Consider the following 26,050-nt stretch of genomic DNA (forward strand, 5'->3'; position numbering starts at 1 on the left):
TTTGTAATGGCAGGTCACTGAATGTAGGCTACATCACTCTGGTTGAATAAACAAGTTGCATTGTTAATATGTATTGCTGTTCCAACTTTTTGTATTTTCTATCAGACAAAGTATTCTATTGTTTCATTACATGTACTTATATCTTTGCTGTTAAATGTTTGCACTACGGCACACTCTTCCATAACATCTGACTGCATTTCTATTTGCATCACAGTGTCAGTCCCCCGCTTGGAATCTGAATTCTGTCATCTCACAATTGTATTTCCATCTAGTGTCAAGAGTATTTTTCTTGTTTTATTTCTCATGGGATGAAAACAATATATTTTATCTATCTATCTATCTATCTATCTATCTATCTATCTGTAACCTAATAGCATATCTGATGTGAATTTGAGTGATGCACTTGGTGCATTATTTGAGTGGTGAACTTGAGATGGAATAAATAATTGAACTGAGAAACACAGGGGAACTTTAAATTGGGGGTGGAAAGGGATTAGAATACGTCATCATTAAACGTCATTTGTTATTTCATTTTTTTAATGTAAAAATTAATTTAATGACGACACTTCCTGTTATTTAGCGTGTAGTGATTAACCTCATTTCCTCCCGTGGATTTTCTAATAGAGAATCTCAAGATGGCGTCGAGTGGAGGAGATGGAGAACCTGAGTGGACCGCCGCTGTACGACCGCTTTTATCAGCGTCGTACACGGCTTTTGAAACGAAAGAGCTACCTCAGCTTATAGGATCCATCATTAACAGGTCAGATATCGCCATGTCTTTCTATTAATTAAGCGTGCTGTTAAAGGAAGCGTAGAGAATTTTGTCTGTGAGTTAACTAGCTATGCTAGTTAGCAATTCGATAGCTTTGGGCTATCATTTTGCTAGCCTGTCTATAGCGAACCAACTAGCACGGTTGCTACAAGAGAATCTGCTTCATCATCAGGCCGAAATTAGGATGGTGCAATAGTGTACTGAGTCTATGATGCACACTTAAGTCATGAACTGCTTATCGCTACTAACAAGTAGTGTACATTCACTTGTTGGTTGCTGTCAAATCAAGAACGATTACCAAATCAGTAACTAACTAGCTAGCAGACCATCAAAATAGCTAACATGTAAATAGCTAGCTAACATTACCGAGAGCTATCAGCTAGCTAGCCATTCTAGCAATCTGGTTGGGAGTGACAAGAAATGGTGCAAGGAGGGGTTGTTGGTATGTCAGTTTCCAGTTCATGAAAACGAAAGCATCTGTTTACACCCCAGGTCTTGAACTTGTTATTGCTTCTTACCAGACTGTGGCATGGCAGACTGAACTAAGCATATATCATGCGTCACCCGAGGAGTTTTCCCTATCTTGTTGGCACTGAAGGTGTGACAGTCAGTGAAGTTATGAACGGCAGCGAGCGTCTTATGTTGTTGTTTACTTAGCTCGTCTACAGATGTTTTTAAACATTTGCGCTTACAATGAGTTTACAGTTGATCTCTATGGTATTAGTGGTGTTGCCAACAGCAATTTTCTAAACCAACCAGCCGTGGCAACTCGACATGTAAGCAGATGGACCAATCAGTGCCAACAGGACGTAACTTAAGTGAAACTTGCAGACTATGAAGAGCATTTGAACGCCTAAGACTAGGTTATATTCTGAACAATATTAGGCTATCCCCTCTTGCAAACTGACTTTCTAAAGGAATAGTTACCATGCAATTGCATGATAACTATTCCTTTATGGTTTTTCAAACACTGCACAGAATATGCATTTCTGATTTGTTTATGTTTCCCAGTAGCACCGTTTAAATGGGCTAAATGTTTAATTGGTTTTCATTTATTTCTTGCAGTGAATCAGAGATTCTACACCATGACAAACAGTATGAGCCATTCTACTCATCATTTGTGGCCCTCTCTGCACATTACATCACCACAGTATGTGGACAAAGTATGTATCCTATTCTCTTTTCTGTTGTGTTTGTGATTGTGCTGCTCATCCTGTGTTGTTCATGTCAGGAAATATCTTGCTTTGTCATTGAAAAGTAGACTGACTTGGTTATTGTAAATTGATTATTTTTAGTATTGTATGGCCTATATATAGCTGGAAGAACTGCCAAAATGTGAAAGGACCTTTATACATGTTGTCTGCTAAACTATGAATTTATATTCCCCACAACAACATGTGAATATTGAAGTAATATGAAATTGCATATTAATTTAATTCTGTTTAAATGCAATGTGTCATTTATTTATCGTTTTGCCTCCAGTCCCTAGAATTCAGTTGCTGTCGGTAGCAGCCGCCTGTAAAGTATTGATTGAGTTTTCTCTACTGCGGCTGGAAAACCCAGATGAAGCATGTGCAGTTTCACAGGTGCGAGACTCTTTCCTGCAACCATACTCATTTGGCAGTGCTAAATGACATCGATTCAGTACTGAACATAAATAAAGTCCAATACAGTTATTACTTATGTTATATGCTGTGTGTAACTGGTTTTCTCTCTGTATGTTTGTCCCTGCAGAAGCACCTAATCTTGTTAATAAAGGGCCTCTGCACAGGCTGCAGTCGACTGGATCGTACGGAGATCATCACCTTCACCGCTATGATGAAGTCTGCCAAACTCCCCCAGACCGTGAAGACACTCTCAGATGGTGAGTGTGTGGGCCTATGTTCCCAAGCTGAGCTGGCCCTGCTGGTGCCTCTGCACTCTGAATGCCTGCCCAAACTCTGATTGCTGTTATTACCTTGAGATCTTTATTCAAGCGTCTGGCATTTAACTGTGATCAGACCAAGTTTGGGAATCTGTGCTTTTGTATTCCTGTTAGATAAGTACCAGCCTCACTTCTACTTCCGTGACAGACTCCAGAGTTACCTGCCAGTTAATGACATACTGGAGCATGTCTTATTTGCGGTCGGTGCACAGAGTTCTGTCACAGAGGGATATGGCTCTGTGGTCTCATGTGATTGCGTGACCTGATTTAATAAATGGCTGTTCCACTTGTTCTCTGTCATTAGTATTTTCCACAATCACAGTTTGACAGGGGTGAGGGATTTTAGTTTGATTTGACAGAGTTCTTGTGAGAGGAACACTTCAGAAGCCCACACACCCACTCCTACTTCTGGGGAAAAGAAACGAAAATGAGGCCACACTTAACTTCCCACTTATTTCTCACTGTCTGCTCTCCTCGTTGACTTTGTCGCTGAGAAGCGAACGGGATGCCAGAACAGGCCTGGGGTGTGCAGTTTCACACGGCGGCAAGGTGCTCGGAGCTCTCGCTTGGCTGCCCTACAGCTTGCGGCGGTTTAAAGCCAAGCAGGAGACGTGCTGTGGGAGTGAGCGTGCTGCGGCGCTTTCTCAGACTTGACAGGAGGCAGCGGAGGCTCAGGGGAGTTGGCGAAGAGGAGAGCCACAGCAATGTCAGCGGCAGCCTCCTTGGCTGAGAGACGAGTGCGGGAAGCGCTGGTCCATTGCCTGCTGTCGATGAGAGAGTGATTGAATGTCATTTCACACGAGCAGCTGACAGGAAGTGCTTTTATTATGGCGGCCTTGAGGAAGTGTCACCTGTGCAATCTGTGCTGAAACAGACTACTATATCGGACTACTATGTTAACTTGCTTGTTGAAAGGTGTCCGTCTTGTACGGGAACCTTAAATCAAATCACCCGTGTCATTTGAGAGGGTGTCCTGGGAAGGCAGAGCCTCTCACTCATCCACCAGCTACTCGTACAGTTAGTTAGTTGCTCAAAGCGCAGATCACACACACACTCAATCTCGTGTACAGAGGAAGACGCGTGTCTGCTCGGTCACGGCGAGGCTTAAAGCAAATAGCCCTTTGTTTTCTGCTGATTTTACTGTGAGTGCTGCAGAGCACGTAGGGTGAAGTCAAATGTAAATGCTGCTGTTGACCTTCATGCAAAATGGGCTGATCCAGTGGGGTTTGTTATGCTATTCCAGTGTTTCCCACAGAATTGAATTCCATTTGTGGTGGTAGGTTTGCAGAATTAACTTGAATGTTTGGGAACTTTAATCAAATGACTTATGTTGCAGTAGTAGACCTGTTAGAATTAGATACTAATCAGACTGGATTCTTGGATTTGATTCACAGCACCCAGTTTTACATTTCTCTCCCCTATAGAGCACATTTGAACGCATCACATATCTAAATATGCAATATTATACCCAGTATGCGTCACATAGATGTTTGCACACGCATACAGTATGCTGTAGATGTATTGTATGTATGCATGTGTCCTGTAGCTGTTTCTTGTAGATATTTTGTCATGAGCACACAGGGCCAAATCCCTAGCAATTGGCCTACCAAGTTGTATGGCAATAAAGTATTGGATCTTGAATCCTAAATAGGCTAATATTACCAGTGTTTTCTGTCTATTGCCTACATCTCTCTGTGTATGTGTGTGACATTGAGCCTCCTGTCCCAGATATTGGTATGCTGAAATGCTAGTCTGTTTTACAATCAAGATCCAGAGTCCATTCACGTACCGCTCTGTTTATATTTTAATCACATTTGTTTTTGCAGTATATCAATTTTAGTGTAATAACATTTGGCTAGGCAAAGACAGTTCTTCCCAGAAACCCTACACACGTGGCCTACTTTAAATGGCACGGTAGAGAAGGCAGCGTCTTTATTTTCTTCCCCCATCCTAGTGTAGTGTAGTGTAGTATAGTTTAGTATTAGCCTGTGTGTGTGTTCTCCTCTTTAGCAGTGCCAGGCTGGCAGAAAGGCAGCTTTGTTTGCCTCCGTCTCTGTCGGAGGGAGGGGGGGATTTACACTCTCAAGTTTCCATATGGGTGCTCTCAGCACTGGGACTGGGACGGGCTGAGCTGTGCTGATACTTTGTCTACTCTCTCTCTCTGTGTGTGTGTGTGTGTGTGTGTGTGTGTGTGTGTGTGTGTGTGTGTGTGTGTGTGTGTGTGTGTGTGTGTGTGTGTGTGTGTGTGTGTGTGTGTGTGTGTGTGTGTGTGTGTGTGTGTGTGTGTGTGTGTGTGTCCGTCCGTCCGTCCGTCCGTCCGTCCAGTGGAGGACCAGAAGGAACAACCCTCCCCAGTGAACCCGGAGTTGAGACACAAAGAAGTGCAAATGAACTTTTTCAATCAGCTGACCTCAGTCTTCAACCCAGACATCACCATCTTGGCCTCGCCCACCCCGCACATGCAGGTCAGTCGTTGTTTGCAAACAATTAAAAAAAAAAAAAAAAAACACGTTTCAAACACCATCAATCAATCAAAGCTGAAACTTTTTTTGTGGCCATTGCTTGTTGTGTTTTCATCATTTTCATCAGATTTATGTGAAAGGAAAGGCTTCTATTAAACAGATCATTCAGGAATTCCACACACAGTCACACTATTGTCCCACCCTGAAACTGGCATAGTACATCAGAGCACGTCTGTAATGTTCAGAATGACCAACTTGCATGTTGGTGTTTGCAGGCTGAGAGTGAGTGTGATGAGCAGTCCACGACAGACCAGGCAACTCAGGCCAAAATGAAGAATGCCTTCATCTCCCAAAATGTGTCCAGTTTACAAGAACTAGGTGAGTGCTATGACTCCCATAGACTGCAATGCAAGTATACCTTCTTTGGGCCCCAAGGCATGCAGACTAGCCCCGTTTTCCCACCTGAGTGTGTGGTCAGATGACCGTGTTTAGTGTTTACTCAGTGTGTGTGTGTGTGTCTGTGTGTGGCAGGCGGGTCGGAGAAGTTGCTGCGAGTGTGCCTCAACCTACCCTACTTCCTGCGATACATCAACCGCTTCCAGGATGCGGTGTCGGCCAACTCGTTCTTCATCATGCCGGCCACTGTGGCCGACGCCACAGCAGTTCGGAATGGGTAAGTGGAGGGTCAAAGGTTGTGCTTGTGAACGCTTATCCAGCAGGGCAGTTTACAAACAACAGAGCTAATAACTACTAACACGTTTTGTTTGTTTGAGATTTGGGAGGCTTTGCGTGTTCATTTTCATGAGAAATTAGAAGGGCTTTGTCAGATTAACTTTCTTGCCAACTCCGATGGCTTAGCCTAGCCTAGCCTAGCCATGCAGTTTCTGAATCAGGAGCACTTAGGGATGCTTTAAAAAAAATGCATGTTCTTGTGTCCCCTTAGCTTCCACTCCCTGGTGATTGACGTGACCATGGCCTTGGATACTCTCTCCCTGCCCGTGCTGGAGCCTCTGACTCCGGGTAGACTACTGGACGTGACTGTGCTGGCGCTCAGCTGCCTCTATGCCGGTAGGCCTCTCGCCACTTGCAGAATGTATTGACCATGTACACACCGTCAAAGTGAACATGGTTGTTTTGTGTGATTGCTTTACATTCAATTACATTCATTGTCTAGTGAACCATAGTGAATATTGTTTGGTTCTAAAAGGAACAAATTTGGGTTTGTGATACCAGAGGTTGATTTGTATTCCTGTTGTATGACCTTATGTCGTAGTGGTTTTCCCATTGTCACAGCCAGTTTTACAGTGTTTGTAACAATTGAGGCTACGCTTAGTCTACTTCTCTTTTTGAGAAATAAACATGTAAGTTGATGGCCGTCTACCTGTCTCAGGTGTGAGTGTGGCCACCTGTATGGCCATCCTCCAGGTGGGCAGTGGCCTGCAGCTGCGCTCCACCGGGGCCACCGGCTCCAAAGAGGAGGACTACGAAAACGATGCCGCCACCATCGTACAGAAATGCGTAAGTCGCAACCCCACTTGCAACTTCCTACAAACACACCTCTTCTTTTTTGGATTTCGTTTTGGTTTTCGTCATCTGTTCGGTCATAATATTCATTTGACCTCTACTTGTATGTGCACAGCTGGAGATCTATGACATGATCGGTCAGGCCATCAGCAACTCTCGCCGAGCAGGAGGAGAGGTGAGCCCAGACGACAGCCCCTCGGCTCAGTGCTGCCACTGCAAGTGTGTCCATGCATTGTTGGTCTGATGTTTATCCGGTGCTTAAAAATCCCTCTGTCATGTCTGTGTCATCCTCCAGCACTACCAGAACTTCCAGCTGCTGGGTGCCTGGTGTCTGCTGAACAGCCTGTACCTCATCCTCAACCTGAGCCCCACTGCGCTCGCCGACAAAGGGAAGGAGAAAGACCCACTGGCCGCGCTCCGCGTCCGAGACATCGCCAGCCGCACCAAAGACGGAGCAGGCTCTCCCAAGCTAGGCCCAGGAAAGGGGTATGGAATGTTGCAAATGCTCTGTTTTTGTTTTTTTTTGTTCTTTTTAATTCTGGAGCTTTGGTTCCCTGTATTGTGTGTTCTGATTAATCTTACTGGGTTATGTAAAGGTCTTGTGGACATGTAGAGGAATATGCAGTACTTTGGCACTCCTAAGAGCAGGAATGGGGAAATGCTTCAGGGGTTTTTTATCAGTTTCAGAACACACCTTCAGTGTAATTTCAGCAGCCAAAAACACTGTATACACTGCGACTCACTAATGTGCAATTCATGTTGTTAAAGGCACCAAGGGTTTGGGGTCCTGTCAGTCATCTTGGCCAACCACTCCATCAAGCTGCTCACCTCACTGTTCCAGGATCTGCAAGTGGAAGCACTACACAGGGTACAGTTACTCTCATAACACACTTTGCTCTGTACCTAGTCTTACCTACACAAACGGCTCCTTGTGTGAGGTTCCCAGAAAACCAATACCGTGAAGCTGGTTGAATTGACCCTTCCAAAGCCACACCCGAAAACGGCACAGGCCAATCGTGGCTTAGCAACCCGTAACCAGGCACAGGAGGTCTGGCAAGCTATCAAGTTTTGCCATGTTAACCTATGGAGACTGACTGCCTGTGGGTCATTAAGGGCACGTATTTGAATGTGTGGTGCTCTAACCCACGTAAAAACACAGTGAAATAACATGTTGCACTATAGAAACATGATCTAATTGGGAACACGTATTGTTTAACCCTTAGAACCCGATTGACGCAAAGTGCGTCAAAAAACACACAAAAAACACACACTGGGGCTTTCCAGCGAGACCACGCACTTGTCTGTACGTTAAAGTATATATTTTTTTAAAAAAACATGAAATTACATACAGCTCGACTTACCTCACGTTTTTGTCTGTTTTTGTGGCAAAGCATGTTTATAATTCAATGCAATTGTGTGTTTCTCTATGACAAAGAATGTTCATAATCCGGTTTTGAGATCCTAGCAAATTCCTGCATGGCATCCAATTCAAGGCTCACTTTGCATCCCAATTTGTTCGACAAAGAAACACCTTTTTTGCCTTTACTTTGCACTCATGATTCTCTACAACTTTTTACTGCATTGCCATGAACAGACACCATAGGCGCACACAGGCTAACACGTAAACTCGGGTCAAGTCAGGTCAGATCAGTTCGTGTCACAGATGTGGAGCGCAGAAAGGTCCTTTTTAATCACTAAATAAAAAAATGGCATTTATTTCTGTAAGGCGCACACCACATATGTCTGTAAATTGCTCAGCCCCAGAGAATCCCTCCACCATGACAATGATATTGCCAGATTCAGGACAGTCTACAGTGTGCCCTACACACACATGAAATGCATGTAGAGCTATGAGCTTGCTGTGGTGAGATACATGTCAAAATATAAGAATTTTTATAATACAAAATTTTTTTATATTTTAATTCTTTAAAAATCTAAATAAAATCAATGCTAGTACTAATACATGAAATGATGGCAGGTCTGGATAGCCTAGACTCAGCACTGAAAAACAATATGTAATATGTGTGTGTGGCTCTTACAATGACCAGAATAAATCCTTATGAATAAAGGTAGTGAAAATGCCCTAAAAACAGCTTAGGGTTCTAAGGGTTAACTATAAAAAAATGGCATATTGCACGATATTTCCATAACCACGAGATATGCGCTTCACGATGACCGTAAAACGTAAAACAGACATTCACCAAGGCGTATAGCCCGTCAGCAATCTATCTAAAATAACACCTATTTGAAGTACCATTCATGATATATTGCAAATATTGGAGTTGTGGGAAGTTAATAGCTTAAACTGTATGTTTCTTTTGTCCCCATGCCTGTTTCATTTGTCCTGGCCAGGAGGAAACACACACATTCGACTTCTGCTTAAATAACTCATGAGCGGTTTTGTTCAGAGCTGAAATTCCAACTGTATTTGACAGAGGACAGATGTAGGTTGCTAATGACAAAATATCAGCTTTCATTGTGGTATGATGTCTTTGTAAATGACATTTCATTAAAAAGTCCTGGTTCTCCCCCTATGTAATAGACGTCCATAGTGCGAAAGTTTAACAGGCATAGCAACAGTAACTATTAAGGAGGGCGGGACTTCCGGAAGGGTCAATTGCATTTGTAAGGTAGCTGCCCTAGAGGGGATTTTCTACAGCTATGCTGGTTCTCTACGCTGTGCTGTGCTGTGCTGAAGTCCAAAGAGAACACATTATAAGAGTACACGTTATAAACACTCATGGTTATGACCAAGATTTTGCATTGGAACTTCTGCTTCTGATATTTGGCAAAGTCAAAAAAAATATTGTAATAATAATTGCATATAAATATGTACCAGCCATTGCTTATACTTGGATGTGTTGCATGTAGACAGGAATAGGAATGGAATATTCAATTAACTCATGTAAACACCATGATTGCAACATTGTCTTATTGTGAATAAGGTGAGTAGTGGGGTTATTGCTGTGCATGTAAACATAGTCGATATGTGTGGTGGCTCAGGGCTGGGCGAGTGACGCCCCCCCAGCGGAACTCAACATCATGGCCCAGAGCACGTCCATCCAGAGGGTCCAGCGGCTCATCGACTCCGTGCCCCTCACCAATCTGCTCTTCACCCTGCTCTCCACTTCCTACAAGAAGGTACGAGTCAGACTATACATCATACTCAAGTACTCTCTCTCTCTCTGTGTGTGTGTGTGTGTGTGTGTGTGTGGGCTGGCTGGCTTTTGCTGTCATTGGTTTCATTTAAAGAAGCCAAATAGTTTGTCCTAGTCCAGCTGAATGATCCAATACTCACTGACGTAAACACTAAGTATTTAGCATTCTTTCAGTGTGGGCCCATCTCTTATGCTGATTCTCTGTCTCGCTCTCTCTCTTTCTCTTTCTTTCTTTATCTCTCACTCTCTCTCTTTCTTTCTCTCTCGCTTTCTTTTTTTCTCGGTCTCGCTCTCTTTCTCGCTCTCTTGCTCTCTTTCTTCTCTCTCTCACTATCTCTCTCTATCTCTCTCTCTCTCTCTCTCTCTCTCTCTCTCTCTCTCTCTCTCTCTCTCTCTCTCTCTCTCCTGTCTTCTCTCTTCTCTCTTCCTCTCTCTCTCTCTCTCTCTCTCTCTCTCTCTCTCTCTCTCTCTCTCTCTCTCTCTCTCTGCTCCTTGTGCCCAGGCATGTGTGCTCCAGAGACAGAGGAAGGGCTCGGTGAGCAGCGACGCCAGCGCCTCCACCGACTCCAACACCTACTACGAGGACGACTTCAGCAGCACAGAGGAAGACAGCAGCCAGGGTAGGACCAGCAGCACAGCCCGGCCAGCAGGGCGACTGCTCCCTCTCACATGACCGCTACTCATCTGAGGAAGTGGTTGTAATGGACCTCCACTTAAACTAGATGATCATTTACAGCAATTGTGTTTTTAATAACGTGTAACAGCAATAGCTGAAGTGAAGCGTAAGCTGAAACTGTACTTTTAAAATTGTGTTTTTGATCACCTCAGCGTCATCATTGAATGAAAACCAAAAAAAAAAAAATACTGTTGAAGCATCAGACCATAGTTAGTTAGTTGAATGCAGCTGTTGTGTGTCTGACTGAGTCAGTGTCGAGGATCAGGAAAGTGAAGGACATGTTCAGGTGCCTCCTGTGTACGGGCAGCTGCGCTACGCCCACAGAAGCTAGTCAAAGCAGAGTCAGGGAAGACGAGAGCTTAGACTCCACGGAGGAGGAAAGTCAGTCGAGGGTAGAGACGCCAGGTCAGTTTATCTGTCTGTTTTTGTTTTTGTTTTTGTTTATTTTCTAATCACCACTGCTGCAGAATTGGTGTACTTTTTTTTTTTTTGACTCTGCTTGCTCACCCAGTGGGCTCTGTTGGCTGCAGGCATAGTGACAGTGTTTACTATTTCAGCAGAGAGAAGACAGGAGAGGACAAGAGCAGCTTGTATCTCAGGTCAGGAGCATTTTCATGTCCCTTAGGTCCCTCTCAGACTGCTAGTGCTCAGCAACGCACGCTGTCTGCACCATGCAATGCACTCTGTCTCTTTATTGTGGTACCCCTCGCAATAAAGACTTGAATAGTATTTGTCACACACACACACTCCCCAAACACCCACCCCCCCTCCCCAAAAAAGCCAGCTTGTAGACGCCGTAGTGCTATACCTCTCTGGATGTGATGGGTCTGGTTGTGAATATGATGTGGTTGTGATTGTGATGGTGAGTCAGGTAGCTGAGATTTTGGTGTATGTCCCCCCCCCCCCCCCCTTCCCTCCTCCCCACCGCGTTACAGATGACGACAGCGAGCCCATTCTGGGGCTGTGGTTCGAGGAGACCATCTCCCCCAGCAAGGAAAAGGTGGCCCCTCCGCCACCTCCTCCACCCCCGCCGCTGGAGACGTCGCCCAGGCTCAAGAGCCCCAGCAAGCAGGCGCCCGGAGAGAACGGCAACATCCTGGCCAGCCGCAAGGACCCAGAGCTGGTGAGTGACCGCCCAGCGCGCCAGTCTGTGTCTGTGTTCTCATGTGTGCTGGAGTTGCCGTGTATTGGATGAATCTCACTCTGCCACCTGCACCCCTCCTTACTGAGTTAGCATGTTGGAATACAGGGTTTGGTGTATTGTGGCTTATTTAAGCTGCAGTAGGCAAGATTTTTTTTTATTATATTCCCTGAAACCGACACTATGCTCTGACAGAACAACATAAATCAGCCGGTTTTAGAAAAAAACCCGCACTTCTACCTCCACCTAGAGCCTGTTATTTGTTTTGCAAAAATCCACAGCTCCCGGTTCTTCTGGTCCAATCAGAGCAGGGCTGTGTGAGATCTGACTGTCAATCACAGTCTGGTGCAGTCTGGTGCGCACTGACGAGCACAAACTCAACTCGATGAGGGGATGCTCGGTGGTAGTGGGGGAGGGGCATGAGAGTTGTAAACATTAAACATTTTGGCTAAGTCCCCTCAATCTCTCAGACTTGCCTACTGCAGCTTTAAGGCCCGTTCACACCAGGAACGAGAACTACATGTATAACGATAAAAATGTCCACATTACTGTCAGCTTTTTATCGTTCTCAAAATCCCTCTGAAAGTGATCCCCAGCAATATCGTTCTTCATGTCGTTATAGTTTATGTGTGGATGATATCATTCATATTAGCTAGGACGATATTTTTTTTCGCCGTTATAGTTACCGTTCTTGGTGTGAGTGGCCCTTTACTGCAGTACTCAGTGCTATAAATGCTGGGGTCAGGTTTGATAGTCCACTTACACTTTCTGTTTGCGTTGATTTCAGTTTTTGAGTTTGGCCTCAAGCATACTGAACTTCATCACCACCTCAATGCTGAAGTCCAGAAACAATTTCATCCGCAACTACCTGAGTGTGTCCCTGACCGAGCCGCACATGGCCACCCTGGCCAGCATCATCAAGGATGTGGACAAAGACGTCAAAGGTGGGTGAAGGGCTCTGTACTGTCAAACAGCTGTAGGTCTTTAAGTCTTAGTCATGGTTGGTAAGAGCTGAGGGTTTTAATTCTTAGTCATGGTTGGTATTGCGAGTATTTTTGAAGTATTTGATTGTGTGTTGCTCCACATGTGGTTTAAGAGTCCTTAGTAAGTGGCCGTGTAGAATTTCCATGCAACTAACTCTAGGAACTGTCCTGTAGGGGCCTCTGATGAAGAGTTTGCATCAGCTCTTTACCACTTCAATCACTCTCTGGTGACCTCTGACCTTCCATCACCAGCGCTGCAGGTGAGAATCACAAACATAAACAACAAACATCAACAACATTAAACGGAAAACAATTTTAAAGAATGTCCCTTTTCACTCACATGGTTGCTCACACTCTGCCGGTGGCTATATGACGTGCCACTCCTGATTTTTTTGTTTAATTTTTTTTTTTTGATCTTTTGTTTGTTTACCATAGAATACGCTGCTGCAGCAGCTAGGGGTGGCCCCGTTCTCGGAGGGCCCGTGGCCCATGTACATCCACCCCCAGTCCCTGTCGGTGCTGTCCAGACTGCTGCTCATCTGGCAGCACAAGGCCAGCCAGCAGGGCGACCCCGACGTGCCAGAGTGCATGAAGGTCTGGGAGAGGTGAGTCCTGGACACACGCCTGTAGAAAAGCACGAAAACAGCTGGGTCTCTGTCAGTTAATCAGAGCTAATCTTCTTTGCTGATTCCTTGTTGAGTAAAACATATGCAGGGCTTAAAGTGTTCAGGCATTGTGCTTGAATTCAGGCATGGGCTGGTCTGTTTTAGAATTGAAAATAGGCAATCTGCCTACAGGCCTATATGACATCTTGTTAACTTCAGGCACAGACATTTTCTTTGCTTTAAGCCCTGCACATTGAGGGGGCAGCCGTGGCCTACTGGTTAGCGCTTTAGACATGTAACCGGAGGGTTGCCGGTTCGAACCCCGACCAGTATTAGTGTGTGCTTCATCTCACTGTGTGTTCACTGTGTGCTGAGTGTGTTTCACTGATTCACGGATTGGGATAAATGCAGAGACCAAATTTCCCTCACGGGATCAAAAGAGTGTATTTTACTATACTATACTGTATTGGGAGGTAGCAGTGCTGGGCCTGACCCCATTCTCTGTCCTCCGCCTGCAGGTTCGTGGGCACCCTGAAGCAGCACACGCTGCAGGGCTCGTTGCCCGGCGACGACGACCTGAACGTGGAGCACCTGCAGCTGCTGCTGCTCATCTTCCACAACCTGTCGGACTCGGGCCGCCGCGGCGTGCTCACCATGTGCACGCAGGCCATCGTCGAGGTGGCCGCCCACGTGGACACGCAGCTGCAGGCCGTGCCCCTTAACCTGGCCCGCATCCTGCTCGTCTTCGACTACCTGCTGCACCAGTACTCCAAAGTCCCCATGTACCTCTTTGAACAGGTAGGGGGCGCTACATCTTTAACACATCACCCTCTCTATGCACTCTTGTTGTGGCCACTGTGACTTGTAAGATTCTGCGGCATGAATACAATGACACTGGTTCCTCTGCTTTATCGGTCATTATTTAAACCTATCACTTATTATATAAACATATCTATGTTTGGGGGAGGTTTTGTCTTTATATTTGTTTCTATTGGTGGTAGTATAGTAGCTCAATGCCATTGTTTCAACTTTATCTCTATGTTGAACAGTGTCTGGTCTTGTTGCGTTGACACTGTCGCCAATAGTGCGGACTAATACTGATGATGTTGGTGACTATAGGTCCAGTACAACCTGTTGACCCCGCCTGCGTCTGGAGGCAGCTCTGGGCAGGATGGCGGCAAGCGTGGATCCGCCCCGCTGTACTACGGCTTCAAGGAGGTGGAGGACAACTGGACCAAACACTGCTCGGCAGGTAGGAGTAAGTCAAGCTGCTTTGTTTTTACCCCAGCCAAACAATAGTGAAATATGTCTTCTGCATCACTAATAAATCTGCACGCCATGGGAATTTTGCATGCATGCACGCTATTCTGGCAGCTTGTAGACTGGAGGTTTTTCATACATTTTGACCAAATTGTTCTGTTTGTGCAGATTCAACGGTTCAGCCCAAATTCTACTGCGTCCTGTCTCCGGAGGCATCAGAGGATGACCGGAGCCGCCTAGACAGCAAGGTGCTTGACCCAGACGTCTCAGTCTTGTAACGTCCACTAAAAATTCACATAGAGTTTGCCATTCGCAATGAAATCAAGCTCATGGCCTCTTGTGCCTTTGTCTGTGCAGGTTTTCTACGTGTTGTTCAACATTTCTGTGAAATACGACAACCTGTACTCGAGTCTGGTCTCTCTGCTGTCGGCTGGCTCGCGGTTTGACATGGCCAGAAGGCAGGAAAACAAACCAATCACCCCAATCGTAAGTTATCTTTACCCTTTACTCTAACTTTATCTTTATTTTTACATCTGCATTGGACATTGTTCCATGTGTTTGCTGTTTATTTTTTATTTTTTAATGATCGTTTTTACTACACGTTAACATTTCCTTGCCACAGGAGGCGTGCTCTCTGCAGTACTACTTCCTGGTGCTGTGGAGGATTCTGGGAGTGCTTCCCCCATCCAAAGCGTACGTGGAGCAGCTGAAGACGGGCAGCAGCGACCCCAGCGAGAGCGACATCCTGCACACACTCCGCTGGTCGTCACGGCTACGCGTCAGCACATACGTCAACTGGATCAAGGTCAGTTTTCAGGCTTAACGTCATTGTCTAACCCTTATATATTCAGATGGTTTTTAACTCAACATATCACTCACTACTTTGCACAGATAAGTCGGTTTGGTAAATGGGTTTAAGAAGTCTGGAAACGGATCCATGTTGTCAATCACATTATTAATCTAGTAGAATTGCTCCATGAATAATGAAAGTGTAAAGTTGTTTGTTGTTAATCTAAGTTTGCGTCTTGTTATTTTTAGGAGCACCTGTTGAAACAGGGCATGAAGTTGGACCATGCCACTTCTCTGGTTGAGATGGCCTCTACCAAGTGCAGTGCAGTGAAGTATGATGTCGACCTGGCAGAGGAGTATATCGCTAGACAGGTAAGAACTAAGAATGGCCATTTGTAATTGTGATGTTCTGCACAGTATTGTCTGGTGATTTATCCAAAATATTATTTTTTAACATTTCTTTTGTCTCTTTCTTTCTTTCTCTCTTTCTCCCCCCCCTCTCTCTTTCTCTCTCTCTCCCTCTCTCTCCCTCTCCCTCTCTCTCTCTGTCTGCCTTTCTTTGTCTCTTTCCGTCCAGATTTCGTCCTTCAGCAGCGTGGACCCCAACACCATCCTGCCTCTTCACCAGGTGCCCTCCCTACAGACCATCTACACACTGGACGCGGTCATCTCCAAAGTGCAAGTGTCCCTGGACGAGCACTTCTCCAAGGTGGCCGCTGAGAGCGACCCACACAAGTCCTCCGAGATCACCAAGAACCTACTGCCTGCCACCCTGCAGCTTATTGACCTGTACACTGCCTTCACACGGTGAGACCGATGGCGTGGCGCCACTGAGCCCACGTTCACTTCACACATGCACGGGACGAGTGCACACACTTACGTACACACACCCACTTCCCCGTTGAACACTCACTTTGCCATGTGAACTTGCCTGTTTCCTGTGTAGAGTAGGTGAACATTTGTGCCGGTTATCAATATCTCAATTTGTGATTTAGTGCATTATATATTGCACCATTGTTTTAGCACACATGTTATGTATAGCACATACTGTGCCCTCGTTTATATACATATATCTCTGTCTCTGTTGATAAGATGAGATCTAAGTTGATGAGATCTCTGTCTCTCTAAGTTCCTCAATAGGGACCGAAGTTCCCGACCTTGGGTGCTTTGAAAGGCGCTATGTAACAAATAAAATGTATTATTATTATTATTATTATTATTATTATAATTATTATTAATAATAATAATAATAAAAATAATAATAATAATAATAAAAAATAATATTAATAGCACTGCCATTCCAGAGGGCCTTTAGTGATGTTGAGTGCTGTGTCCTGTGTGCAGCTCTTACCTGTTGATGAGTCTCCCAGAGGAGGGGGAGAACAAGCCCACCGAGGCCAAACTGAAGGGCTACGCCGCTGTGCTCTCCATTGGCTCCACGCGCTGCAAGGCCAACGTGCTCGGTGAGAACCACCAGCACGACTGGACGTGTCTCCTAAGGGCTCTTATGTTTGCTGAATGGGATGTTTAAAGTGCGCCCCCCCCCCCCCACACCCTTTTCTAGTGCTAAGACTTTCTGTGTTCTGTGGCGCACAGGTCAGGCAGTGATGCAGAATCTCCCGTCAGCTGTGCAGACACTCTGCGAGACGTGGAACAACATCCACACCAACGAGTTCCCCAACATTGGCTCATGGGTACGTCCCTAGTCCTGCTTTCCCTTTTTTTTTTTTTTAGTTTAACGCTTTTAGTTAGTGGAGAACCTGTTTAAATTGACCTTATCTCTCCGTCCGCAGCGGAACGCGTTTGCCAACGACACCATCCCGTCGGAGAGCTACATCAGTGCCATCCAGGCGGCGCACCTGGGCACGCTGAGCAGCCAGTCTCTGCCGCTGGCATCCTCGCTCAAGCACATCCTCCTCTCCCTGGTGCGCCTCACCGGAGACCTGCTCGTGTAAGTCACGTGCCTACAGCGCATCACAGAACACTACAGCGCATCACAGAACACTACAGCGCATCACAGAACACTACAGCGCATCACAGAACACTACAGTGCACACGGAAGGGCCACTTTTGATTGAGGAAAGTCAAAAAGAATCAATAGCATTTATCCAGTGGTGGGTGATATCTGTTAACTCTTTTCTACTTCCTGGGGGGTATTCCAAGTACGTGGTTTAGTGACAAATCTGGGTTAACTCGGTGTAAGGAGTAAACCTCTTAATAGAAGAGATGTATGGCTTCATTCTCCTAACAAAACAATGCCATAGGGCTCTTGTTGTAGGAGGTTTACCACTTACTCTGAGTTAACTTACCCAGGTTTGTCACTAAACCACGTACTTGGAATACCCCCCTGACCTGCTAAGTTTTTATTTATCTACTTATATTAAATACTAAGTATATTGTAATAGGTACACTTACCAAAAGTGATCATAAGTTCAGTGCTGAATTTCACACAGAATGCAGAATATATGTCAGATCACAGAAGTGCCCACAGAACACTTTTGATTTGAGAGCACATACTACACTTTCGGTAGTTCTAGGTTATAAATGATAAGTACGTGTAATAAAAAGTGATGCAGTGTTTTCCACATAATTGAATTCTATTTGTGGTGGTAGGTTTGCAGAATTAACTTGAATGCAAAAGTTTTTAACAAATTAGCGCAGCGTGGTTATGATGCTAACCAGCTTTAAGCACAATTTAGTACAACCTGGAAAATCATTGTGTGGTGGTCAATGAATGGGAAACACTGTGATGGTGCCCTCCCATGTTGGTTGCAGCACGGAGGAGCTGAATGCGTCCCAGGCCATCCACGCACTGCTGCCCCTTCTGCTGGAGAGCAGCACGGAGAGCGTGGCCGAGATCGGCAGCACCTCTCTGGAGCGCATCCTGGGCCCCGCCGAGTCGGACGCCTTCCTCGCCCGCATCTACGAGCGCCTCGTCACCGGCTGCTACAACATCATCGCCAACCACTCCGACCCCAACAGGTCAGCCCCTCACCCGCCATTATGGGATGTTTTGCTGTTAATGATCTAAATTTAAAATTTGGAGAGTGATTAATTGCACAATATTTAAAAACAAAACTCTCTGACATTCCATTACTCTTAATCACTTATAATGTACAGCATCGGTGCACACAGTTAGTTTGGTTGCACATCCATTTAGACTTTTTGGCGCTGTTGGTGTGTTAAATTGGTATTGAAAGCTGTATTTGTTGTGGTAACCGTACCGTGCTAAGCTGGGCTGTGCTGTGCTCCCCTCCCCTCCTCTCCTAGTGGTCTGGATGAGTCGGTGTTGGAGGAGTGCCTGATGTATCTGGAGAAGCAGCTGGAGAGCAGCCAAGTCAGGAAGGCCATGGAGGAGTTCTTCTCCTTCAGGTAGCCCACACCCCCAGTTAGCCCACATGGGCCTGTGTTCAGGTAGCCCACACCCCCAGTTAGCCCACATGGGCCTGTGTTCAGGTAGCCCACACCCCCAGTTAGCCCACATGGGCCTGTGTTCAGGTAGCCCACACTCCCAGTTAGCCCACATGGGCCTGTGTTCAGGTAGCCCACACTCCCAGTTAGCCCACATGGGCCTGTGTTCAGGTAGCCCACACTCCCAGTTAGCCCACATGGGCCTGTGTTCACAAAGCATCTGGAGGAGTTCTTCTCCTTCAGGTAGCCCACACTCCTAGTTAGCCTACATGGGCCTGTGTTCACAAAGCATCTGGAGGCTAGAAGTAACTTCTTGACAAGTAGTAACTTGCTAATTGAGCAGAAATCCTAAAAAGAATGGATATGCTAGTCCTATGCCCGTCCTTTCAGTGACACAGAAGAATTAACATTAAACAGTAAATGTTGTTGTTTTAACTGTCATGGTCATCTGTTTTGTTTGCTTCTTTTAGTGGGGAACTGGTTCAGATAATGATGGCAACTGCCAATGAGAATCTGTCTGCAAAGTTCTGCAACAGAGTGTTGAAATTCTTCACCAAACTCTTTCAGCTTAGTAAGTACCCCTTCAGCACTCATGGCATGTAAATTCCCTACCCAGGAAGTAGTCACTGTGTAGTAATCACGGATTTCAAGATCATTTGATGAATACAGTAATAACATCTGAATGTGATGGCTCCAGTAATTGAATCGGAAATGATGCTACATAAGAATTTAGTAAAAAAGTGTCCAGTGTACCGGCAGCTTTGCAGCCAAAATTCTATAACTGATGTTTTTAGTCCCACCTTTTGAAGGTTTTAGAATTTCTTACTAGCATAGATTTTATCTTAAATTAAACAAACAAACAAACATCTTTGCAGTCTGAAAACTGCAACAGACTTGTACTAAACTGGTCCCTCTTAGCGGTCTCCTAGCCTCTCTCTGTAACGGGCCCTTGTCCCTCCCTCGTCCTCCTGTGTAGCGGAGAAGAGTCCGAACCCGAGCCTGCTGTACCTGTGCGGCTCCCTGGCCCAGCTGGCCTGTGTGGAGCCGTCGCGGCTGCAGGCCTGGCTCACGCGCATGACCGCCACGCTGCCCAAGGACTCGGACCAGCTGGACACCGTGCAGGAGAACCGGCAGCTGCTGCAGCTGCTCACCACCTACATCGTGCGCGAGACCAGCCAGGTCGGGGAGGGCGTCTGCACCGTGCTGCTCAGCACGCTCATCCCCATGGCAACAGAGATGCTGGCCAATGGCGACGGAGCCGGCTTCCCCGAGCTCATGGTCATCATGGCAACGCTGGCCAGTGCTGGACAGGGGGCGGGACACCTGCAACTGCACCGTGCCGCCATTGATTGGCTGACCAGATGGTGAGTCGCATGACATCACATGATTTAATGCTTTAAAATGTAGATATGTGTATAGAATATATATATATTAATATGTACTTTAGTATACTAGATACAATTGGACTATTGGATCAGGCTCCAACCCTGATTGTTCACATCTCCCACAGTAAGAAGTACTTGTTCCAGAAGAATGTTGTGGAGAAAGTGACGGCCAACGTCTCCCAAGGCAAAGTAAGTGATCCTCTCCACACCGCACCGTTTCACAGCCCACCCAGTCCCTTTATCTCTGGTTAATACCCCATTGCCCCTGTGCTAACAGCCCACCCAGTCCCTTTATCTCAGGTTAATACCCCATTGCCCCTGTGCTAACAGCCCACCCAGTCCCTTTATCTCTGGTTAATACCCCATTGCCCCTGTGCTAACAGCCCTCCCAGTCTGTTCATCTCTGGTTAATACCCCATTGCCCCTGTGCTAACAACCCACCCAGTCCCTTTATCTCTGGTAAATACCCCATTGCCCCTGTGCTAACAGCCCAGTCAGTCTGTTCATCTCTGGTTAATACCCCATTGCCCCTGTGCTAACAGCCCAGTCAGTCTGTTCATCTCTGGTTAAAACCCCAATGCCCCTGTGCTAACAGCCCTCCCAGTCTGTTCATCTCTGGTTAATACCCCATTGCCCCTGTGCTAACAGCCCACACAGTCTGTTAATCTCTGGTTAATACCCCATTTCCCCTGTGCTAACAGCCCAGTCAGTCTGTTCATCTCTGGTTAAAACCCCATTGCCCCTGTGCTAACAGCCCACCCAGTCTGTTCATCTCTGGTTAAAACCCCATTGCCCCTGTGCTAACAGCCCACACAGTCTGTTCATCTCTGGTTAATACCCCATTGCCCCTGTGCTAACAGCCCAGTCAGTCTGTTCATCTCTGGTTAATACCCCATTGCCCCTGTGCTTTCTCCTGCAGCACGCCAGCATGCTGGAGTGTGCCTGCCACATCATCTCCTACCTGGCGGACGTGATGAACGCGCTCAGGCAGAGCAGCGGTCAGGGCTCGTCCCAGCTGCTGGTGGAGGGCGAGGAGAAGGCCATCGAGGTCGACTCCGACTGGGTGGAGGACCTGGCAGTGGAGGAGGAGGACTCCCAAGCGGAGGACTCGGTGAGAAGTCTACTGTACTGTTTGTCTGTTAGTCTACTGTACTGTTTGTCTGTTAGTCTACTGTTTGGCACTCTGTTTGGGGCTTATTTATTTTTTTCCTATTTTAGTAGAAAAGTTATTTTAACACGGACATTGCAGGACAATGCATATTATTAAACAAGAGTAAATGTTTGCCAAAAGGGTATTTTACATCTGCTGTCCCTGAAAAACTACTTGAAGACAACATTTGAAATGTCATGGAATTGTAGCATTGCCCATAGCACTGAATAGCACTGTGTTATTTCGTCCTTTTGGGTCATTGTCAGTGTCTCTACATACTGCTGTCTAAAGCATTGCTGATGGTCATCTTTATTCTTGTGTATTCTAGGATGAAGACTCCCTTTGCAACAAGCTGTGCACGTTCACCATCACTCAGAAGGAGTTCATGAACCAGCACTGGTATTGAAAGCCTCCTCCCCCTACTTACTGCTCCCAGCATTTTTTTTGGGGTTGGAACATAATGTATATGTACACATCTATATGACTTAACACTCACCCTGTCGCTTCACGCAGGTACCATTGTCACACGTGCAAGATGGTGGATGGGGTAGGTGTGTGCACAGTGTGTGCCAAGGTCTGTCACAAAGACCACGAGATCTCCTATGCCAAGTACGGCTCTTTCTTCTGTGACTGCGGGGCCAAGGAGGATGGCAGCTGCCAGGTGAGACCGAATACCTCCTCAGGTCACCATGGGAAAAGAACAGCTGCGGTAACTTTGGATTGCAAATCACTTCTCCATTGATTTGTTCCAAAAAATCAACCAACCCAACCAGTCACACACATTTCAGTTTCTGTTTCTGTTCAGCCTTTGTCGAAAGAGTAAACATTTTTCTTTGTTTGCTGGCTTGAGAAATTAAACCATGTGTCTTGTCTTGCTGTTTTTGTTTAGTCTTGTCAAAGGCTTAACATTTTTTTTTCTGTTTGTTTTTGGGCTTGAGAAATGAAACCACGCATCTGTCTTGCACGACTCTCTGATGTCATCCAAATTATTTATTTTAATTTATTTGCCTTGCTTTGTTGCAATGCTTGCAAACGCTGCCATAACAAGACAGCTTACATCATTATGCATGTTTGTTTTGGAATGGAATCAGAATGCTGTGATGCAAAACCAAAACCCAGGCTCAATTGAACTCTGACAGGGAAGCTACATCAGGAGCGTAACTGAAGCGTTCCGTTCTCAACGCATAAAAAAAACATTTTAGAAAATAGTCTATTTTTTTTCGAACGTAAGCGCCGCCATCACGTCTGGTGTCGCTACTTCCATTGATTCTAGTGGAAGCTAATTGTTGCAGCAGACGCAACGCGAACGGAACGCTTCAGTTCCGGCCCTGGTGTAGCGTCCCACTGATGCCCCAGCAGAGCCCAAGTCCTTTTACATGTCTATCATGTCTCACTCATCTTTGTGTCTGTTTCTTGTGACTCTTTAGGCCCAAAACTGCCTGTCTGACTGTGTCTCTCATATCTGTGTGTGTGTGTCCAGGCGTTGGTCAAGCGCAGCCCCAGCAGTGGCATGGGCTCCACCATGAAGGAGTCGTCGGCGTTCCAGAGCGAGCTGCGCATGCCGGAGAGCGCCATCCGCCACCAGAACGCCTCGCCCGCCGACAAGGCCAAGGTGACCATCTGCGACGGCAAGCCCGGCGACGACGAGAAGCCCAAGAAGAGCAGCGTGTGCAAGAACATCGAAGGCTGCCGCGAGGACCTGCTCGTACAAGTGGTGAGCAACAGCGCCCTCCAGTAGACTTGTCTCGGTACTGCACTATTTGAGTGGGCTTCAGTGGTGGATGTGCCCTTTCAAGTTTTGATCCTGGAGTTCTACTGCACATCATGCTTGATGTGTCTGCTGACACTGCATATTTATTTTTTTTTTTTCTGATTCCCTAATTACACATTAGGCCTACATTAAATTATAACAAAATATGACTTAAACTAATTTCTGAAGTAGTGTTGACTTGTGTAGCTTTCCTATTACTATTAGAGAGGAATAAGCTGCTGAGGATCAGATGTTACTGTGACTGAAGAATTGGCCGTGGTATTTTTGATGTGAAGTACAAGTGTGTTGTGTGTGTGTGTGTGTGTGTGTGTGTGTGTGTCTGCGCTCTCTCAGTCGAGCTCCAGCACAGCCGCTCTGATCCTGGAGATGCTCATCTTCCTGATGGACGCCATCCAGACCAACTTCCACCAGGCGTCCGCCGTGGGCTCCAGCAGCCGCGCCCAGCAGGCCCTCAACGAGCTGCACACGCAGGACAAGAGTGTGGAGATGACCGACCAGCTCATGGTACACCAACACACTCATTGACTCGTTTATATATTGAATTGTCAAATCTTGTATGGCTTCTGCCTTAATGCAGATCGGAGGACAGTGTGACGGGAAGTGAGTATGAGATGGGGTAGGATCAGGAAATGACCGCGGGCCAGAATGAACCCAGCAAACAATTTTTGGTTCGGGTGTACAGTAATAATGTAATCAGTGATCGAAAGATGGACGTTGATGGGATGAGACGTTGATTAACTGTTGTAAATGGAATAATGATTTGGGATGATGGATTAACACATAAAGTTAAGTTAAAAACAAACACTTAATACATTTGGTTTGGTAGTCATTTTGTACCGTAAATAAATTGATAACCTCATTCTAAAAATGTATTTTAAGTTATTACTTTCATCGCTTTCCACGTTGGAAAACAAATGAAGAAATTCTTTGTACCATACAGTAGATGCTGCTGAAATAGCATCATTTAGCTCCGTGGTTCTAACTGTGTGTGTGTGTGTGTGTGTGTGTGTGTGTGTGTGTGTGTGTGTGTGTGTGTGTGTGTGTGTGTGTGTGTGTGTGTGTGTGTGTGTGTGTGTGTGTGTGTGTGTGTGTGTGTGTGTGTGTGTGTGTGTGTGTGTGTGTGTGTGTGTGTGTGTGTGCGCGTGCGTGCGTGCGTGTGTGCGTGCCTCAGGTGCCCACGCTGGGATCCCAGGAGGGCGCGTTCGAGAACGTGCGCATGAACTACAGCGGTGACCAGGGGCAGACCATCCGGCAGCTGATCAGCGCTCACGTGCTGCGCCGTGTGGCCATGTGTGTGCTCTCCTCGCCGCACGGCCGCCGACAGCACCTCGCCGTCAGCCACGAGAAGGGAAAGGTGAGCGCCGCCATGCTGTGTGTGTGTGTGTGTACGTCCGTCCAAACACTCTTCCCTTTGGCATCTCTCTGTCTGTGTTTTTTGTTGTTATTGTTGTCTGTCCTTCTGTGGAACGTGTGTGTGGGTTTTGTTGTGTAAAACTTTGTTGTGAGAAAACCGTCCTGTCGTAGTCATCTCTGTTGGGGGCCACCTTGTTCCTGTATCGTTGTACTCCTTGCTGTTGAATCCTCTGACCCCCCCCCCCCCCCCTGTCCTGCCATGTCCAGATCACCGTGCTGCAGCTGTCGGCGCTCCTGAAGCAGGCCGACTCCAGCAAGAGGAAGCTGACGCTGACGCGCCTGGCCTCCGCCCCCGTGCCCTTCACCGTGCTCAGCCTCACCGGCAACCCCTGCAACGAGGACTACCTGGCTGTCTGCGGACTCAAGGTCACACACACACACTGGACATTAATGCACACTGCCCTGTTGTAAACCATTAAGTGTACAATTATTGCTCGGTCTTCATCACTGGACATGTCGAATTCTGTAAAAAGAAACGGTATACAACGCGCTCAACCCCTCAGAATAGATGACTAATTTTGATATTCTTCGAATTTAGAATTCTGACTCACAGGGTAGACGATAATATCAACACTATTTTACACCGGACACGTTTTTTAGGCTTTTTAAGGGTTTATTTCTTGTTTGATGCCAAATCGTGGAAGGAATTCCTCTCGTTTGTATCCCTCGAGTTCTACCAACTTTCAGATTTGTGGACAAAATAATATTAATAATTCTTATATAAATAAATCTTCGTAATTTCTCATGATGTTGACTCGTATGTGCTCTGGTGCCCCCTGTAGGACTGCCATGTCCTGACGTTCAGCAGCACGGGCTCGGTGTCCGATCACCTGGTCCTGCACCCCCAGCTGGCCACCGGAAACTTCATCATCAAGGCCATCTGGCTGCCCGGCTCCCAGACCGAGCTGGCCATCATCACGGCCGATTTTGTCAAGGTAAGCACTTTAACCTGCTGTACAACTGGTCACTGGGGGGTCAGTTTGTACCAGTGCTCTGCTGTGAACGATTACTAAACGCTGCAGTTATGTTAACATAGAAATGAGTGTGCCGTCAACTTTATTACCTTGTTCATGCCCCAAAATATTGTGTGTATGTGTGGGGGCGAGGGGGGCGGGGGGTGTCACTCCTAATCCCACCCCATTCCCTCCCTCCCTCTCTCCCTCCCTCATCTGATGAAAGATATAAAAAGAACAAAACAATATTTAAAACATTTTTTAACCCCATAAGCAGCATAGATTGTAAGAAACATATTTAAGTTTATATAACACACAATGGTCTGGCCATTAAATAGCCTTAGTTGTGGAAATGGCCTTAAATTAAACAAACAAACAAACATAACCCCATAAGCACCAGTTCATCTGTATCTGCATTTGTGGTGTTGTGTTGTGCCTCAGATTTATGACCTGTCCGTGGACGCCCTGAGCCCCATGTACTACTTCCTGCTGCCGAGCTCAAAGATCCGCGACGCCACCTTCCTGTTCAACGAGGAGGGCAAGAACATCATCGTCATCATGTCGTCTGCTGGCTACATGTACACACAGGTGATGGACGAGTCCAGCAGCGCCCAGCACGGCCCCTTCTACGTCACCAACGTGCTGGAGATCAACCACGAGGACCTCAAGGTAC

General features: G+C 46.3%; 1 protein-coding gene across 1 annotated transcript in view; it reads left to right on the forward strand.

The window, feature by feature from the left end:
- The first annotated feature begins 607 nt into the window (after nt 1-607).
- Nucleotides 608-26,050, forward strand: part of ubr4 (ubiquitin protein ligase E3 component n-recognin 4) — a 64,131-nt gene continuing 38,688 nt past the window's right edge. The window contains exons 1-42 of the mRNA XM_076277282.1: nt 608-760; nt 1,838-1,935; nt 2,255-2,358; nt 2,507-2,636; nt 5,022-5,161; nt 5,434-5,536; nt 5,690-5,831; nt 6,102-6,226; nt 6,549-6,676; nt 6,798-6,857; nt 6,978-7,168; nt 7,451-7,550; nt 9,686-9,823; nt 10,343-10,460; nt 11,452-11,639; nt 12,445-12,601; nt 12,815-12,900; nt 13,076-13,245; nt 13,764-14,043; nt 14,365-14,497; nt 14,674-14,753; nt 14,863-14,991; nt 15,128-15,310; nt 15,544-15,666; nt 15,872-16,101; nt 16,639-16,757; nt 16,891-16,988; nt 17,088-17,245; nt 18,070-18,276; nt 18,565-18,666; nt 19,176-19,276; nt 19,682-20,069; nt 20,216-20,279; nt 21,010-21,201; nt 21,569-21,639; nt 21,754-21,901; nt 22,721-22,954; nt 23,345-23,515; nt 24,183-24,365; nt 24,632-24,790; nt 25,207-25,359; nt 25,819-26,046. Coding sequence (XP_076133397.1) covers nt 636-760; nt 1,838-1,935; nt 2,255-2,358; nt 2,507-2,636; nt 5,022-5,161; nt 5,434-5,536; nt 5,690-5,831; nt 6,102-6,226; nt 6,549-6,676; nt 6,798-6,857; nt 6,978-7,168; nt 7,451-7,550; nt 9,686-9,823; nt 10,343-10,460; nt 11,452-11,639; nt 12,445-12,601; nt 12,815-12,900; nt 13,076-13,245; nt 13,764-14,043; nt 14,365-14,497; nt 14,674-14,753; nt 14,863-14,991; nt 15,128-15,310; nt 15,544-15,666; nt 15,872-16,101; nt 16,639-16,757; nt 16,891-16,988; nt 17,088-17,245; nt 18,070-18,276; nt 18,565-18,666; nt 19,176-19,276; nt 19,682-20,069; nt 20,216-20,279; nt 21,010-21,201; nt 21,569-21,639; nt 21,754-21,901; nt 22,721-22,954; nt 23,345-23,515; nt 24,183-24,365; nt 24,632-24,790; nt 25,207-25,359; nt 25,819-26,046 — 6,237 coding nt within the window. The 5' untranslated portion in view covers nt 608-635. The remainder of the gene's footprint in view (nt 761-1,837; nt 1,936-2,254; nt 2,359-2,506; nt 2,637-5,021; nt 5,162-5,433; nt 5,537-5,689; nt 5,832-6,101; nt 6,227-6,548; nt 6,677-6,797; nt 6,858-6,977; nt 7,169-7,450; nt 7,551-9,685; nt 9,824-10,342; nt 10,461-11,451; nt 11,640-12,444; nt 12,602-12,814; nt 12,901-13,075; nt 13,246-13,763; nt 14,044-14,364; nt 14,498-14,673; nt 14,754-14,862; nt 14,992-15,127; nt 15,311-15,543; nt 15,667-15,871; nt 16,102-16,638; nt 16,758-16,890; nt 16,989-17,087; nt 17,246-18,069; nt 18,277-18,564; nt 18,667-19,175; nt 19,277-19,681; nt 20,070-20,215; nt 20,280-21,009; nt 21,202-21,568; nt 21,640-21,753; nt 21,902-22,720; nt 22,955-23,344; nt 23,516-24,182; nt 24,366-24,631; nt 24,791-25,206; nt 25,360-25,818; nt 26,047-26,050) is intronic.

Source organism: Alosa pseudoharengus, unplaced genomic scaffold (assembly GCF_046254945.1).
Source record: "Alosa pseudoharengus isolate Yale_2024_CS ecotype anadromous, Long Island Sound unplaced genomic scaffold, YU_APseudo_1.1 YU_APseudo_1.1_scf_9, whole genome shotgun sequence".
NCBI classification, from domain to species: domain Eukaryota; kingdom Metazoa; phylum Chordata; class Actinopteri; order Clupeiformes; family Clupeidae; genus Alosa; species Alosa pseudoharengus.